The sequence below is a fragment of the Dreissena polymorpha genome, chromosome 6 (genome assembly GCF_020536995.1).
Source record: "Dreissena polymorpha isolate Duluth1 chromosome 6, UMN_Dpol_1.0, whole genome shotgun sequence".
NCBI lineage: Eukaryota > Metazoa > Mollusca > Bivalvia > Myida > Dreissenidae > Dreissena > Dreissena polymorpha.
The window spans coordinates 46,336,089-46,354,319 of NC_068360.1; the positions used below are offsets into that span (position 1 = coordinate 46,336,089).

General features: G+C 36.3%; 1 protein-coding gene across 7 annotated transcripts in view; it reads left to right on the forward strand.

Annotated features, from left to right (window-relative positions):
- The window catches only part of LOC127833248 (importin-5-like), a 57,283-nt gene extending 40,570 nt beyond the window's left edge, over positions 1-16,713 (forward strand). For all 7 annotated transcript variants that reach the window (XM_052358405.1, XM_052358409.1, XM_052358407.1 and 4 more), the window contains 7 exons: positions 1,045-1,100; positions 4,820-4,942; positions 5,506-5,580; positions 8,015-8,159; positions 10,317-10,545; positions 11,227-11,368; positions 11,668-16,713. In XM_052358405.1, the coding sequence (XP_052214365.1) occupies positions 1,045-1,100; positions 4,820-4,942; positions 5,506-5,580; positions 8,015-8,159; positions 10,317-10,545; positions 11,227-11,368; positions 11,668-11,763 (866 nt within the window). In that variant the 3' untranslated portion in view covers positions 11,764-16,713. The remainder of the gene's footprint in view (positions 1-1,044; positions 1,101-4,819; positions 4,943-5,505; positions 5,581-8,014; positions 8,160-10,316; positions 10,546-11,226; positions 11,369-11,667) is intronic.
- The last annotated feature ends 1,518 nt before the right edge of the window (positions 16,714-18,231 follow it).

Genomic DNA, 18,231 nt, shown 5'->3' on the forward strand with positions numbered 1-18,231 from the left:
AAAACGTTCATTGATTGTAACCACTCGCTAGATAGTATCTGCAGCAATCATAAAAGAAAATTTTTATGAAATATTTACCTAAATTGTTGTCAGTTTTACTTGTCTGTACATTTGGATCTTTGATAGGGCTGATTCAATCATAAACTAAGCAAGTGCAGTAATTCTATTCTCTATATATAGGATCAGGCACTTGTTGTCATATCATACCATATTTTATTAAACGAGTTCAGGAATTTTGTTAGTAAGCGAGCCTTTGGCCAGCTTACTAACGAATTTCCTGGACGAGTTTATTAAAATATGGTATGATATGACGAGTGTCAGATCTTTTGAACACATGCTTTTAAATGAGCAAATTAAGTAAATATTTACGCAAACATAATGATAAATCCCGAATGTTGTTTACATTGCGTGACGTCATTTGACGTTGCAACGTCATTTCAGCAAAATAACAAAATGCGATTGGTAATAAACGAAAACTAAGCCAATGAAAACGCTTACAAATGTTGTATTACACATGTGGAATGTAAACAAATATGTAATGGTTGTATTACATGGGAAACAGGTGTATAGCATGTGATAAATAAACTGCATATTACATGAAGTATATTGTAGAAACAGAACTTGTGAAACACTGAGACCAGAGTAGATAATACACTGTTCTTAGCCCTGGAAAATTGTTGTAGAAATGGTGATATATGGTTCTTTGGTGGAAAGATGTTATCACTATCTGTCAACAAATACATAAAGAGTGTTTGTTATACTCCCACAAATGAAGTTTTAGAAGGCATTATATTGTAGTTAATTAGTCCATAAGTCCGTTAATTTGCTGGTCCTTTGATTTGGTGGTCTTTCAGCATAATATGTTATCAATTTACCAAGTATCGTAATTCTATTTTTCTCCATCAAAATGTAGGGCTATTAAATGTTTGATTTGATAGCCCAGTGGTGATCTGATAGCCCAGTGGGCTACATAGACATTCAGATACTGAATAAATCTGAGTGATGCATGTTCCCAGCAGGAAGTATTGTTTGTGTATTGTACAGAAAAACGGATGGATGAGGACTACGATGAAGTCACAGAAGAACAGCTCTTACAGGAGGTCAGTGTTGGTTTTTAGCTCTACTGGCTAAAGGCCTGAAGAGCTTCTGTCATGGCGTGGTTTCTGTCCGTGCGTGCATGTGTTTAGACTTTTTCTTGTTTACGCGATAAAGTCCACAGTTTTCATCCGATTCTTTTCAAACTTGTTCAGTGTCTTTATATTAATGAGGTCTCGAACCCTATTGAAAATGGGTTACATCAGAGTAAAAAGTCCAGAATTATCTCCCATTGAATTTGAGAAAATTGTGAAATAAGACTTGTTTATGCAATAAAGTCCACAGTTTTCATCCAATCATTTCCCAACTTGCACAGTGTCTTTATCTGAATGATGAGTCAAACCCTATTGAAAATGAGCAATATCGGAGTTATAAGTCCAGAATGATCTCCCCTTGAATTTGAGAAAAAAATGAAAATCTTTAACATTTTGCCATAACTTTGGCAATATTGAAGATAGCAACTTCATATTTGGCATGCATGTGTATATCATGGAGCTGCACATTTTGAGTGGTGAAAGGTCAAGGTCATCCTTCAAGGTCAAAGGTAAAAAAAATAATCAAAGCGGCGCAAAAGGTGACATAGTGTTTCCGACAAACACATTTCTTGTTTGTTTACATATAAAACTCTATCCTTTTGAAACTACAACGCATGTTTTATATCATCATGGGCCAGAATAGAGTAAAGAAAATTTGTCCAACTTATTGTTGAAAAGGAGCAATTTGAAGTTTAAATTTTACGTTTCTTCTTGTTTATGCGATGAATTTCCCATTTTGGGTCTGTTTATTTAAAAGTTACTCAGATTGTTCAAACTATCAAGGGCTTGAGTCCTATTGATTCCAGCCAGTAGAGCGATTCAGGCCCTCATGGGCCTCTTGTTCTGCATCTCTAATGCAGTGTATTTATCACCAGTTTGGGAATGGGGCCAGGTCTCTATGAATTGGGAAAATGTCTATTTGACTAAGATTCGGAAATTAATACTGTTTATTTTATGCTTACAAATAGTTTAAAGTTGATAGTAAAAGTGATTTCAATATTATATTTGTAAGGTTCAACCAAACAGAGCTTGATTTTGAGATAATTGGCATGTTTAGACTTCTTTTAATTTAGCTCACCTGATTACTCAGGTGAGCTTTTGTGACCGGTCTTTGTCCGTCGTCCGTCCGTCCGTCTTCCACATTTGTTCGTAAACACTCTAGAGGCCACATTTATTGTCGGTCTTCATGAAACTTGGTCAGAAGATTTGTCCCAACGATATCTTGATCGAGTTCGAAACTGGGTCATGCTGGGTCAAAAACTAGGTTACTAGGTCAAAAAAAAAAGAAAGCTTGTAAACACTGTAGAAGTCACATTTAATGCCCAATCTTCATGTAACTTTGTCTATATGTCTGTCTTAATGATATGTTTGTTGAGTTCAAAAGTGGTTCCTGTCCGTTGAAAAACATGGCCGCCAGTGGGCGGGACAGTTTTCCTTATATTGCTATAGAGAAACCTTGTAAACACTCTAAAAGTCACAATATTGGCCCAATCATCATGAAAGTTATTCAAAACATTGGTTTATTGATATGTCAGACAAGTTCAAAAATTGTCCAGATCGGTGAAAAAACATGAGCGCAAGTGGGCAGGGCATTTTTCTCTATATGTATATAGTGAAAACATGTGAACACTCTAGAAGTCACATTTTTTGCCCAATTTTCATGACATTTGGTCAGAACATTTGTTTTCTTGATACGAGAGTTGAGTTGGAAAATGGTTCCGGTCAGTTGAATAACATGGCTGCCGGGGGGGGGGGGGGGGCAGTTTTCTTATATTTATATAGTAAAAAAAAGCTTGTGAACACTCTAGAAGTCACATTTTTTGCCCAATCATCATGAAACTTGGTGAAAAGATTGTTTTTATATATATCTCAGATGAGTTTGCAAATGGTCCCGATGGGTCAATAAACATGGCTGCCAGGGGGGTGGGGCAGTTTTCCTTATGTGACTATATAGAAAAAAACCTTGTGATTGAAAACTATAGAAGTCACATATTTTGCCTAATCATTGTGAAACTTAGTCAATACATTGGTTTTATTGATTTCTTGGACAATTTGGAAAACGGCTCAGATCGGTGAAACACACTTTTTAGCTCACCTTACTACCTGATTGCTCAGGTGAGGTTCTAGGATTGGTCTTTGTCCCCTGTCTGTCCATCCACATTTGGTTTGTAAACACAATAGCATTCACATTTCTCAAGCATTCTTTATCAAAGTTGCTGAAAGATCTCTGTCAAGTTTGATGATGAGTAAAATCACATAATTAATGCCATAATTATTGCCCTTAGATTGTCCAAATTTTCATTTTATTATATAAAATCCTTGAAAGCAAAGTGTGATGTTTGGTTAGGGGGGTCAACTCAAAATATAGGTCACCATTTCAAATCTTACAAAAACAAAAACACTCCATACGCCAGAGTTTTGGTTGAACAATGATGAAACTTGACCAAGATGTTTGTCTGGTCAATATCTGGGTCAGTTTGACATTAGGTAAAGATTGAATGAACCGACTCCTCTCAGGTGAGCGAACTAGGGCCATCTTGGCCCTCTTGTTTAATGAAACCTTCAATTGGGAATTTTAGGTCCCATTTGGGAAAAATATACTTTTTTCAATTGGAAATGGGACCCAAATTTGAATGAAAAAAAACCTAATGTGACGCATGAACTCTCAATGTAGAACCATGTGTTCATGCACTGATTAAGATTGTTTGTATATTTTTAATCCCCGGGTAGGGTGGCATATCGCAGTGGCACTGTCCGTCTGCCTGTTCATCTGTCATTTTGTTTTCAGGAATCTTTTTTCCAAAGGCTTTCAAGGTGTCAAGAAATTTATCCTTATATGGCTATAGTGAAACCTTGTTAACACTCTGAAAGTTACATTTATTGTTCACTCTACATCAAACTTGGTAAGAACATTTGTTCTAATGATATCTTGGGGCTGCACTGAGCAGGTCAGTTCCTTTGTATCGCAGTTGAGTGACTTTGGGCCTTTCAGGCTCTCTTGTTTTAGTAAGTTAGCATCATGTACATGTATATTGAAAATAAGTCACTTTTGACCACCAAGAAAAGGAGAGCATTGTGTGTATCATCCATCAGTTAAGGTCACATTCATGGGTAAAAGGTTAAATCTATCCATAGAACAAATTGTTATAACCCCACAAACAAAGTTTAGGGGGTATATAGGAGTGAGCTTGTCTGTCTGTTGGTCGGTCGGTCAGTCGGTCGGTCTGTATGAAATGTCTGCTCTCTATTTCAAGTTGTTTTCATCCGATCTTCACCAAACTTGGTCAGATGTTGTATCTAGATGATGTCTAGGTCAAGTTCGAATATGGGTCTTGCCGGGTCAAAAACTAGGTCACGGGGTCATTAAACATTGAGCATGGTCTCTGCTGTTTTTTGTGAAGACAACATGCAAAATATTCTGTGTCAATTTGGCATATGGGAGTATTCGTCATGTCTGTGACAAAGCTCTAGTTTTTGACATGAGTGGGTGGAGTTTTGAGACAAAAGCGGGACGTGGGGACATCCATGCTCTAACGGACACATGTCTTGTTTTTGCATCTGTATGTTTTTGAGAATGTGTACATACTGAGCAAAACTAATATATTGATAAAACTAATGTTTTTAACACAATTATAAAAAGTTTCAATCATATCCCAATAAGAGCTGCACATGTTTGTGTGTGTTGCCAGGACGATGAGGATGTGTACATACTGAGCAAGGTCTCGGACCTCGTGCATGCGCTGTACGGAACACACAAGGAGGAGTTCAACATACACTTCGAGACTCTACTACCTCACTTTGTCAAACTCATTGTAAGTATCTGGCTACATTAGTAGAAAAAGGTTGCAAAATTAGTAATTATCATCAAAAGTACTAGTAATTTGTGGGTAGTTTCAACGGACCTTCTTCAACCTACTCTAGTTATATTTATATTGGAAAGTTTTTTTGTCTTAAAATTGATAATGTTTGCTGGTAAAATAGTAAAATAAGATGCATCTGTTAATTTTTTCAAATTTGAAAATTAAGAAGTTGCATGCATTTAGAAAAAGATGTTTTTTAAGTCTGTAAAATAAAAGTCAATCACTTCAAGGCATGAAATAATACATTGATTAAAAAAAAGTTTTGCAAGTCTAAAATAAACAAATAGGTTTTGCAAGTCTGAAAAGCACTTTTGATTCAAGTTTGGGCTTTTTCTTTTAATATCCTTATCTATTATAAGAGTACTATTATCCATCTAATTGTTCCGCCAATATTAAGTTGGTGCTAACCATTAATTGTCTAAAACATGTTCAACAAGAAAAACTCAGTTTGAGGTATGACCTCTATTATCAATCATTTCAATGTTAAATGAAAGAATGTACTTTGACATTTTCAGTCGCCAGAAAGACCTTGGCCAGACAGACAGTGGGGCCTGTGTATATTTGACGATGTATTAGAACATGCTGGTCCTGTAAGTAAACACAATTCTTGCATTTCCCTCCTTAAGTTTCTTAAAAAATTGTATTTTAGCATTGATTGGTTTTTGTTTTATTAATAAAAGACCAGGGGTAATTTTTAGCTGACCTGATTGCTCAGGTGAGCTTTTGTGACCGGTCTTTGTCCGTCGTCCGTCCGTTAACATTTGTTCGTAAACACTCTAGAGGCCACATTTCTTGTCGGATCTTCATGAAACTTGGTCAGAAGCTTTGTCCCAATTAAATCTTGGTCGAGTTCGAAACTGGGTTTGGTCAAAAACTAGGTCACTAGGTCAAAAAAAAGAAAAACCTTTTAAACACTGTAGAAGTCACATTTCATGCCCAATCTTCATGTAAATTTGTCAAAATGTTTGCCTTAATGATATGTTGGTTGAGTTCAAAAGTGGTTTGGGTCCGTTGAAAAACATGGCCGCCAGTGGGCGGGGCAGTTTTCCCTATTTGGCTAAAGAGAAACCTTGTAAACACTCTAGAAGTCACAATTTTTGCGCAATCATCATTAAAGTTGGTCAAAACATTGGTTTTATTGATATCTCGGACGAGTTTGAAGATGGTCCAGATCAGTGAAAAAACATGGCCGCCAGTGGGCGGGCATTTTTCTCTATATGTATACATTGAAAACATGTGAACACTCTAGAAGTCACATTTTTGGCCCAATTTTCATGGACTTTGGTCAGAACATTTGTTTCCTTGATACGAGAGTTGAGTTCAAAAATGGTTCCGGTCAGTTGAATAAAATGGCTGCCGGGAGGGGGGCAGTTTTCTTATATTTATATAGTAAAAAAAAGCTTGTGAAAACTCTAGAAGTCACATAATTTGCCCAATCATCATGAAACTTGGTGAAAAGATTGGTTTTATATATATCTCAGATGAGTTCGCAAATGCACCTATCAGTAAAACAACATGGCCGCAAGGGGATGGGGCAGTTTTCCTTATGTGACTAGAGAGAAACCTTGTGATCGAACACTATAGAAGTCACATTTTTTGCCTAATCATCGTGAAACTCAGTCAATACATCGGTTTTGAATGATTTCTCTGACAAGTTGAAAAATTGCTCACATCGGTGTAACACACTTTTTAGCTCACCTGATTGCTCAGGTGAGGTTTTAGGATTGGTCTTTGTGCGCCGTCCGTCCGTCCACATTTGGTTTGTAAACACTCTAGCATTCACATTTCTTAAGCTTGCATTCTTTATCAAAGTTGCTGAAAGATCTCGGTCAAGTTTGATAATGAGCAAAATCATATAACTAATGCCATAATTATTGCCCTTAGATTGTCCAAATTTGTATTATATTATACAAAATCCTCGTAAACACTCTAGAGGTCACAATTTTGTTCCAGATTTTATGAATCTTGGTCATAATATTTATTTTTGTAAGCAATTAAGTTTGATGTTTGGTAAGGGGGGGTCAACTCAAAATATAGGTAACAAGGTCAAATCTTACAAAAACAATAACACTCCATACGCCAGAGTTTTGGTTCAATAATGATGAAACTTGACCAGGATGTTTGTCGGGACAATATCTTGGTCAAGTTTGACATTTGGTAAAGATTGAATGAACCGACTCCTCTCAGGTGAGCGAACCAGGGCCATCTTGGCCCTCTCGTTTATTTTTCTCAAAAGATTTCATTCTTTAATCCATGAAAGGTGCTGGAAAAGTAATGGACATGATACATGTATTAATGCAAGTCTCTTTCTTCCTTAATTTTAAGACTGAATTTTGTAATAAAATTTATTACTAAACTGTTTATGACTTGCAATTACGAACTTTTGAAATATTTTTCACTCTTTATGCCCCCGGATGGAATGATCGGGCGTATATTGTTTTTGGCCTGTCTGTCATTCTGTCCCAAACCTTTAACCTTGGTCATAACTTGTGCAATAATGCAGATAGCAACTTGCTATTTGGCATGCATGTGTATCTCATGTAGCTGCACATTTTGAGTTCAGAAAGGTCAAGGCCATCCTTCAAGGTCAAATATATGGCTTCAAAGCAGCGCAGTAGGGGGCATTGTTTTTCTGACAAACACATCTCTTGTTTCCTTTCAAACTCAGAGTCGAGTAAAAAATGTACTTTGAAACTTTCAATTTAAAAGTTATAAAAGCCTCATTTAATGTAAAATACACCATTTTTGTGACTTGGTGTTGTTTCCTGTATATCTAATGTATATCAGCCTTGCCCTGCAAAAACAACAACAACCAATGTTTAATGCATGTGTGTCAAATGTTGCAATGTTTAATGCATGTGTGTCAAATGTTGCCCCAAATTAGTCTGTGCAGTACGCTTAGGCTTATCAGGGACAAGATTTTCCGCTTTAAATGTGTAGAATTCACAGGCTAATTTAGGAGGACACATTACGCACATGCATTTATACCTGTTGTCCCATATCAAGACTCGTGTTTGTTCGCAGAGTTCTATAAAGTATGAGGAGTTTTTCCTGGAGACCCTGCTCCAGAGTGTGTGTGATAAGCAGCCCGAGGTACGGCAGGCTGCGCTGTTCGGTGTCGGAGTCATGGCCATGTATGGAGGGGAGGCCTACGCTAAAGTCATCCCTGGTAACCATGGCTGTGCTTTAAAGCACCTTTACATATTTCATGTTGATTAGCATTAGCCGGAAATCACCCATAATTGTGCTCCTAATTGGAGCTTACACACATTTTGCTGTTTTAAGCCTTGTTTTGGAATTACAGTTTTGCAGTTAATTTTTAGCTCATCTATTTTTTGAAAAAAAATTATGAGCTACTGTCATCACCTTGGCGTCGGCGTTGGCGTCGGCGTCCGGTTAAGTTTTGCGTTTAGGTCCACTTTTCTCAGAATGTATCAATGCTATTGCATTCAAACTTGGTACACTTACTATCATGAGGGGACTGGGCAGGCAAAGTTAGATAACTCTGGCGTGCATTTTGACAGAATTATGTGCCCTTTTTATACTTAGAAAATTGAAAATTTTGGTTAAGTTTTGCGTTTAGGTCCACTTTTCTCAGAAAGTATCAATGCTATGGCATTCAAACTTGGTACACTTACTTACTACCATGAGGGGACTGGGCAGGCAAAGTTAGACAACTCTGGCGTGCATTTTGACAGAATTATTTGCCCTTTTTATACTTAGAAAATTGAAAATTTGGTTAAGTTTTGTGTTTAGGTCCACTTTATTCCTACAGTATCAAAGCTATTGCTTTCATACTTGCAACACTTATTAACTATCATAAGGGGACTGTGCAGGCAAAGTAATGTAACTCTGACTGGCATTTTGACAGAATTATGTGCCCTTTTTATACTTAGAAAATTGAAAATTTGGTTAAGTTTTGTGTTTTGGTCCACTTTACCCCTAAAGTATCATAGATATTGCTTTCATACTTGGAACACAAGCAAACTATCATAAGGGTACAGTAAAAGGACAAGTTGCATAACTCTGGTTGTCATTTTTACGGGATTATGGCCCTTTTTTGACTTAGTAAGTTTGAATATATGGTTAAATTTTGTGTTTCGATCCACTTTACTTCTTAAGTATCAAGGCTATTGCTTTCAAACTTCAAAAACTTTCATGCTATCATGAGGTTACTGTACCTGGCAAGTTGAATTTTACCTTTACCTTCGAATGACCTTGACTCTCAAGGTCAAATTATTAAATTTTGCTAAAATTGCCATAACTTCTTTATTTGTGATTAGATTTGATTGATACTTTGACAAAACCACTCTTACCTGACATACCACAATAGACTCCACCCAAACCATCCCCTTTGCCCTCCCCCCCCCCCCCCCTAATTTTTTTTTTTTTTTTTTTTTTTTTTTAAGATCATGTCACAAATGACCACCACACCCTCACACTATATCCCCCCCCCCCACCCCACCCCCCCCTATTTTTTTTTGAAACGGTTAAAAAAACACAAATACCCCTATTAATTTTTATTATTTTATGTTTGAAATACCGTCCAACCATCGCATCCAAGAATCCCCCCCCACCCCCCCTCCCCCCACCCGAATCCCCCCCCCCCCCCTAATTTTTTTTTTTTTTTTAAGATCATCTCACAAATTACCACCACACCCTCACACTTTACCCCCCCCCTCCCCACCCCCCCCACCCAATTTTTTTTTTTTTAAACAACACAAATATTTATTTTTATTATTTTATGTTTGAAATACCGTCCAACCATCGCACCCAAAAATCCCCCCCCCCACCCCCCCACCCCCGATTTTTTTTTTGTTTTTGCGTTGTTTTTTTACTTTTTTGGAAGATAATGTAATAAATTCCACACCCCCACACTATACACCCCTCTTGTTTGTTTCCTGTACAATTTTGTAATAGATTCACTATGAAAAGTAGTGAGCCAAGTCTGTTACTTTGTTAAAATAAAAATGCTTATTGGTAAGCAGATTGCTTAGCTGAGCAGCACTGTTTGAAATTGTTTGATGATTTTGCTTTGATTTTATCAGAAATCCGGCCAATAAGGCCATGTTACCCATGACGTCCTTGAGACTTAATATGTTTGGATAAAATACGGATCCACAAAATGTCTGAGTTATAAGCATTTGAATATAATTTCAGAAAGCAATGCAGGATATTGGTCTTGTGAACATAACTAATTTTAATTATTTTTTTTTTTAACTGAAAAAAGCAGTGTGGGGAAATGCCATTCATTTTAACATTAACTGGTGAAGAAATAATGTGATAGAGCTCTAGTAAAATGTGTTTAACAATCATTTCACTTCAGATGTGATGCCACGATTACTGCAAATAATTCAAGCCCACGACTCACGCTCTGTTGAGAATGCAAATCCAACAGAGAATGCTATCTCCGCGGTAACTAAGATCTGCAAGTACCATAGCAACGTGGTGAACGTGACGGAGTTACTCCCCCTATGGTTGTCATGGTTACCGGTGACAGAAGACGAGGATGAGGCTGCACATATCTATAATTACCTCTGTGATCAAATGGAAGGGTAATTGGATCATATTGTTTGTTACCATTTTTGAAATAAATTGAAGGAGAATAGCACAGAAAAGGTCGGTTAATTCAAATAAAAATTGTCCGATACATGTACTTTCATTGTCAACCTTTTTTATGAGGTATTTCTTTGCTCCTGAAAATATGCATATAGTATAGCATTGTTTGTCTTTCTGCCTATCAGTCCATTCCTGTCTTGTGCGGAGTGTGTGTCCCTAAGTATTTGAGGGGTTCAAATGAAACTTCATCTAATGATAGAGGGCTTGGAGGGGAACTGCAGAGCACATGGACCCTAACTCTCACTTAAGGATTTACAGAGTTATTTCCCTATAGTTGTCTTCTTCAGAGCATAACTCCCTTAGTATGAAAGGTATTTAAATATAACTATGTACATGTATATTCATAGAAGACATTGAGAGTAAGTGCAGAGTAAAAGTAACACAATTTTCTTGTCAGTGTTTGTCAAGGTATTGCTTTAGCATAACACTTGGTATGAAGGATATTGCTATGAGTCTTAATTTAATGATACAAGGCTTTACGAGAAATGCCAAGTAAAAGCACCATTATTCTCTCTTCAGTATTTACTGAGTTTTACTATTAAAAAGATGTTAAATCCAAACTAAAACAAATTTTCAAGTATTATAATTTTATTGTTTGTGTATGTTTCTGTTGCCAGTGGTAACCAGCTGATACTGGGAGAGGCCAATTGCAACCTGCCTGTGTTGATACAGATCTTCTCCCAGGCCCTAGCCTGTGAGGTGCTGAACGCAGACGAGGACGTGAAGACGCGGGTTCTACAGCTCACTCGCACTGCACTGGTATGGACATCACTTATGGACATTACTGTCAGTTTGTATGGACAGAGTGTCTAAGAAATGTAAACTTCCAGGCGTATTTACGGGAAATGTTTAAAATCTAATCTTGCATATAAAACTCTGTATTTCTTTTAAATACCTGTACTTTGCTGTTAAAAGCTTGACATGCCTAAAGGGAACAGGGATTGCATCCTTGTCATTGGTCGCTGTTTTGTAAGCATAAACAGAAAAAAGTAAACATTTTACATAATTTTAACAAAAGTTCATTAAGAATTCTTCACGATTGTTTGTTTCTTTTCTAGGACAACCAGGAGATAGCCCAGGCCTGCCTTAGTATACTGACAGACGAGCAAAAGTCTGCTCTACAGAAAGAACTTTCCAAACCTCTACAGCACTGATGAAGCACACACTAGGTTTGCTGCGGGTGGAAAGTAATGTGGACAGAAATGTCTGTTTCCAGTCATTTGACTCCAGGTGGATGGCTGATTGTTAAGATATTCATAAGACTCCCATTGACATTAGTTATTCACATAAAACAGAACATTTCTAAACAGTGAAGTAACCTGACTTTTCAAGGAGGGCTGATTATCAAGGTGTTTATTAGATTCCTATGGACATTATGGACTTACATTTAAAGAGCATGTACCAAAAGATTTTGTATGCAAATAAATATTGTGAATGTGTCAAAATTTAATAAAAAGTGTGATATTCAGTTGATATAAAAAGAAATTGCTAGTCAATACCTTTTAGAATTTGGTTGTTTAAATGCGTTAAACACTCAATCAATGTGATGACTACATAAGAAATTTGATGACAACAGTACACAATGAAACCATTATGAATTATTGTAGTTATCGGAGTGTCTGTTTTTCTCCATGGAGATTTATGCATATTTGCCAAGATGTCAGTTTTTGAAGAAATGGTCAATGTTAGGGATGTTTGTTTCTCTCCTGTGCTTATCTTTGGAATGAACTGTTGGCTTGCTGTTGAACATTACAAGCAAATTGTTTTCATGTGTTCATTACCATAAGGTGTGGGCATTGAATATTGCGATGCCTTTCTTATATGCATGTTGAGCTGCTGATATGTACAGCCTACCACATGGAAACACTCTCATCAAAGTGGGATCATTTTGTATCAAGTTGTTATGGATACAACTCAGTTATTAATGCAATAGTGCCTAGTGACCCAAGTATAGGAAAATGGTTCTTATGCAACATGTGGACGCTGTAGCTCCAGCCCAGCCTGCGCATCCACCGGTGTGAAACTACACTGGAGCTCCTGCGTGCGCATCCACCGGTGTGAAACTACACTGGAGCTCCAGCCCAGCCTGCGCATCCACCGGTGTGAAACTACACTGGAGCTCCAGCCTGCACATCCACCGGTGTGAAACTACACTGGCCATAAATGCCAAAATACCGAGTTTGAATCATTTGGGTAGTATCACTCAGCATGAAAAGGGCTTAATACAACATTGGATACTTATATGAACGTTTTAAATCCATTGATATCATCTAACCTTTGTTTGAACTTGACCTAATTTTAATTCATTTAAATGGGTTGTATAATACCACATTTGGACATATATGTTTATGGAGGACAGTATTTTTTATTACATTTGTTTGCTTATTGTTGGAAAAAAAATGTTGTGTTGTTTCAGCCATTTTATTGTTAAGATCAATTTCTTTATTTGGCATAATTTCAATAATTATGTGGGGACAAAATGTAATAAACTTCACTCTAGAAAGACATTTTCTAGACAGAAAAGTTTTTATATTTATGGAACAGAACCTTTCAAGCATTTTTAAGACAAGTCATTTGTTCAAATGCTACTGTTCAATTTCAGAAACCTTAAATATATCTAGAAATTTGAGTAAGATATTATTTCAGTGTTCACACAAATGATTGTATTTCACTATTAGTCACTCCATTTTCTTGGCATATTTTTGTGTCATTATTCAGTTTTCGTATTGGCAATTTTAGGAAAAGAATATGATGGGGGAAGGAACTCTGGTTCTGAATGGTTTACCACCAATGCAATTTAATTAATTTTTACACAGTTATATTTTATTTTATGGCGATATTTCAACCCAACAGACCCAATTTTAAAAGAATGGTTTTCTCCCCCCATATTTTTTTCATGGAATAGCCCATAACCATAACCCATGTATTCTTGTGGCATTGATTATTTACTTTATATACGTGTGCTTAATAATTATATTCTGTTTATGTACTGTTTATTTTTCTTTCTTTTATAACTCAGTATAACTAACAAATGTCTAATTGAAGAATCGCAAAACAATATTGCAGCAAATCTTTGCAATAAATTTAAAGTTATAAAAAATATCACAAAGTTAATATATTTTGACAATATTATTTTATTCATAGAAGTGTCATTTAAAAGAATATCTTATCCAATGGATTATATTTTATTCATCCAAAAAGATATTGAAATGTTAAATATATATGTGTACAGGTTTAGCTTTTATAAAGCTGTGTATAATTTTGGGATATTTTGATTTGTATGATGTATAATTCCATTGTATAAGTATCGACACCATATTTCTCAGAATTATACAACATGTTCCTAATGAATGTGCATCAAAGAGATTGAATGCCCAATCTGTACTAATGGGTAGTTTTTGAAAAATGCACATGTATTTCATCAACTCTTGTAAAATGTTATACATTTCAGAAATCACAATTTTCAAAATTAGCAATTGTTGGACTTACTACTAGAAGATGAAATTACGTGAAACAATCCTAACTTGCAATTAAAAGAAATTGCACTCTGGGAAACCAGGCTGAATGCATGTGAAAGAGAGTATCGGCCCAAATAAGCCTGTGAATTCTGCACAGGTTATGCGGGGACGACACTTTGCTTTTATGAAATTTTTCCTCAAAAGAAAGTCTCTACAAAATTATAATCGAGTCCGGGCGGAAAGAGTTGTCCAATATAAACCCATGCGGAATGCAATCCAGTCCAGGCGGAAAGATTTGTCCCATATGAACCCATGCATAGGCTAATTTGGGAGGATACCTTGCACTTATTTACATAAATAGGTATCTTGAGATTTAAAAACTATTGAGCAAATAAATGTTTTAAAATCTGCGTGACTAAATGGGTATTTCAAGGTTAAGAGTTTGTATTTTTTACACTGCCAAAAATTATGTTTTATTTGGAAACTAATTGGTGCACTGAATTTATATGGTATAAAACCATTGATGAAAGTTCTTTAATAGTATGGGAGAATACTGCAGAAAGTATTGTGTTGTGTAGAAATGATCTTCGTTTAATCTTGCACTTATCAATAATACCTAAAAAGGTTGGAATAATTGATAAAACGGTGACGTGGAATTAGTAGGTTTTATTGTAATTGGTTTTGTGGACATGATTCTACAGCGTTTACTGCAATATTATGCAATAAACAGATGTACCGGTACAAAGAATTAAAATCTGTGTATCATGTTTAAACCAAGGTTAGTAACACTCGATTGGTCATTGTGGGCTCAGATACTTCTTAAATGTACCCTGGGTACTCTTAAGTATACTTACATGTACCCCGGGTATGGTAAACATACTAAAGGTACATGTACACAGGAATTTTAACGCTTAATGGGTCGTTGTCGGCTATTTTTAGCTCACCTGTCACAAAGTGACATGGTGAGCTTATGTGACCGTGTGATGTCCAGCGTCCTTATTAGTGTAGAGGTCGCAGTTTTCATCGAATCTTTATGAAATTTGGTCAGAATGTTTATCATGATGAAATCTGTGTTGGGATTGTATTTGGTTCATCTTGGGTCAAAAACTAGGTCACTAGGTCAAATAATAGAAACACCTTGTGTAGACAATAGAGGTCACAGTTTTCATCCAATCTTCATGAAATTTGGTCAGAATGTTTGTCTTGAAGAAATCTGGGTTGGGATTGTATTTGGGTCATCTGGGGTCAAAAACTAGGTCACTAGGTCAAATAATAGAAAAACCTTGTTTAGGCAATAGAGGTCACAGTTTTCATCCAATCTTTATAAAATTTGATCAGAATGTTTATCTTAATGAAATCTGAGTTGGGATTGTATTTTGGTCACCTGGGGTCAAAAACTAAGTCAATAGGTCAAATATTAGAAAAACCTTGTGCAGACAATAGAGGTCACAGTTTTCATCCAATCTTTATGAAATTTGGTCAGAATGTTTATCTTGATGAAATCTGGGTTGGGATTGTATTTGGTTAGTCAGGTGAGAGATTCAGGGCCATCATGGCCCTCTTGTTTTTGAATTAATTATGTTAACATTTATGTCAATTGTCTGTTAAATGGCCTCTGTATTATCAAAACTCGTACACAAAAAGCATGTTGATGCATTTTATTTTTTTTAAAGAAAAGTTGTTTAAGATAAATAATATAATTTTACCATAATCGGTAGCGTGTTTTACGACATCGGATTTTTGGCGGGAATACAACTCTGGTACAGTAATATGGACCTGGGGTACATGTAAGTATACTTAAAAGTACCTGGCATACATGTAAGTAGTTCCAGAGCTGACAATGACCAGTCGAGAGTTAGTAACTACTTAACCTCATTAAGGACTAGTCCATATTTGTTTCACTTTTATGACTCTGTTATAAAAATATTTGCATGGTGTTCTGTCTTCTATTTGAATATTTTCAAGTGTGGTTTTGTTTATGCTTTGTCTGATTTTATGGCACAATTTTTGTGTGAAATAACCATCCCTTTTTATGGCAGTTTTTTTTCCCTCAATTTATCTGCCTAGCTGATGTGCTTTCATTTTGGGAAACAGTCTGATGCGATGCCTCTCAGTTAGTGTATACAACTATATATATGCCCCCCTTCGAAGAAGAGGGGGTATTTTGTTTTGCACATGACGGTCCGTCTGTTGGTCAGTCAGTCCGTCCACCAAATGGTTTCTGGATGATAACTCAAGAACGCTTAGGCCTAGAATCATTAAACTTCATAAGTACATAGGTACATTTGAAGGGCAAATGACCCCTATTGATTTTCAGGTCACTAGGTCAAAGGTCAAGGTGTTTTTTTGGGGGGGGGGCATATGTCTCCGACCGCGGAACACTTGTTTAGACTGTATGTTAGAATGTGGAAATTGATTTACTAGAATGAAGAAACATAAACATTTTGCGTTCAAATTGTAGATAATGTATCACTGTAAATGCAATATGCAGATTATTTTTGTGCTAATTGTTAAAATTTTGATTGAATGTATTTATGTATTCTTCGTAGTAATATGTGTTGTGTGTTGGTCAAGAAGAATATTGAGATTTGCTAGAGTGAGACTGTGTTTTTGCTATAACCACACAATAAAAATTGCTTTACCTGACAGGCTTGTTTGTTATTTTTAGCTCACCTGTCACGAAGTGACATGGTGAGCTTATGTGACTGTGTGATGTCCGGCGTCCGTATGTGCGTGTGTGCGTCCGTCAACAATTTGTGTAGACAGTAGAGGTCACAGTTTTCATCCAATCTTTATGAAATTTGGTCAGAATGTTTATCTTGATGAAATCTGGGTTGGAATTGTATTTGGGTCATCTGGGGTCAAAAACTAGGTCACTAGGTCAAAAACTAGGTCACATAATAGGTCAAATAGTAGAAAAACCTTGTGTAGACAATAGAGGTCGCAGTTTTCATCCAGTCTTAATGAAATTTGGTCAGAATGTTTAACTTAATGAAATCTGAATTGGCATTGTATTTGGGTCATCTGGGGTCAAAAACTAGGTCAAATAATAGAAAAAACCTTGTGTAGACATTAGAGGTCACAGTTTTCATTCAATCTTTATGAAAGTTGGTAAGAATGTTTATCTTGATAAAATCTGGGTTGGGATTGTATTTGGGTCATCTGGGGTCAAAAACTAGGTCTCTAGGTCAAAAACAAGGTCAAATAGTAGAAAAACCTTGTGTAGACAATAGAGGTCACAGTTTTCATCCAATCTTTATGAAATTTGGTCAGAATGTTCTTGATAAAATCTGGGTTGGGATTGTATTTGGGTCATCTGGGGTCAAAAACTAGTTCACTAGGTCAAATAATAGAAAAAACCTTGTGTAGACAATTATAGAGGCCACAGTTTTCATGTATTCTTTATTAAATTTTGTCAGAATGTTTATCTTGATGAAATCTGGGTTGGGATTGTATTTGGTTAGTCAGGTGAGCGATTCAGGGCCATTATGGCCCTCTTGTTATTATATTCTGATTGTGGCATTCCACTATCATATGAAACATGAAAGAAATAAACGTCATTGAGCACTGGTAATTTGCGTTGCAACATTTGTTTTTAGACCGTTTGTACCGATTATCATTTTTTTGCTGACCTGTGGTCGTTTTATGAAAGGCTTAAATGATTTGTGACCGTTTTATTTACGGTGTTACTGATTTGTTCCCAGTTTTGACCTGTTACAATTTTGTGTTGATTTTGTAAGCGACAATAATGTCATCAATATTTTATTGTGTTTTTGCCCATGACTGTTTTGCGACCGGATAGATCTCTGTCACTCAGGTGAGCTTTTGTGACCGGTCTTTGTCCGTCTTATGTCCATCCGTCCGTCCGTTAACATTTGTTCGTAAACACTCAAGAGGCCACATTTATTGTCCAATCTTCATGAAACTTGGTCAGAAGCTTCGTCCCAATGAAATCTCGGTCGAGTTCGAAACTGGGTCATGCCGGGTCAAAAACTAGGTCACTAGGTCAAAAAAAAGAAAAACTTGTAAACACTGTAGAAGTCACATTTCATGCCCAATCTTCATGTAACTTTGTCAAAATGTTTGTCTTAATGATATGTTGGTCGAGTTTAAAAGTGGTTCCGGTCCGTTGGGCGGGGCAGTTTTCCTCATTTGGCTATAAAG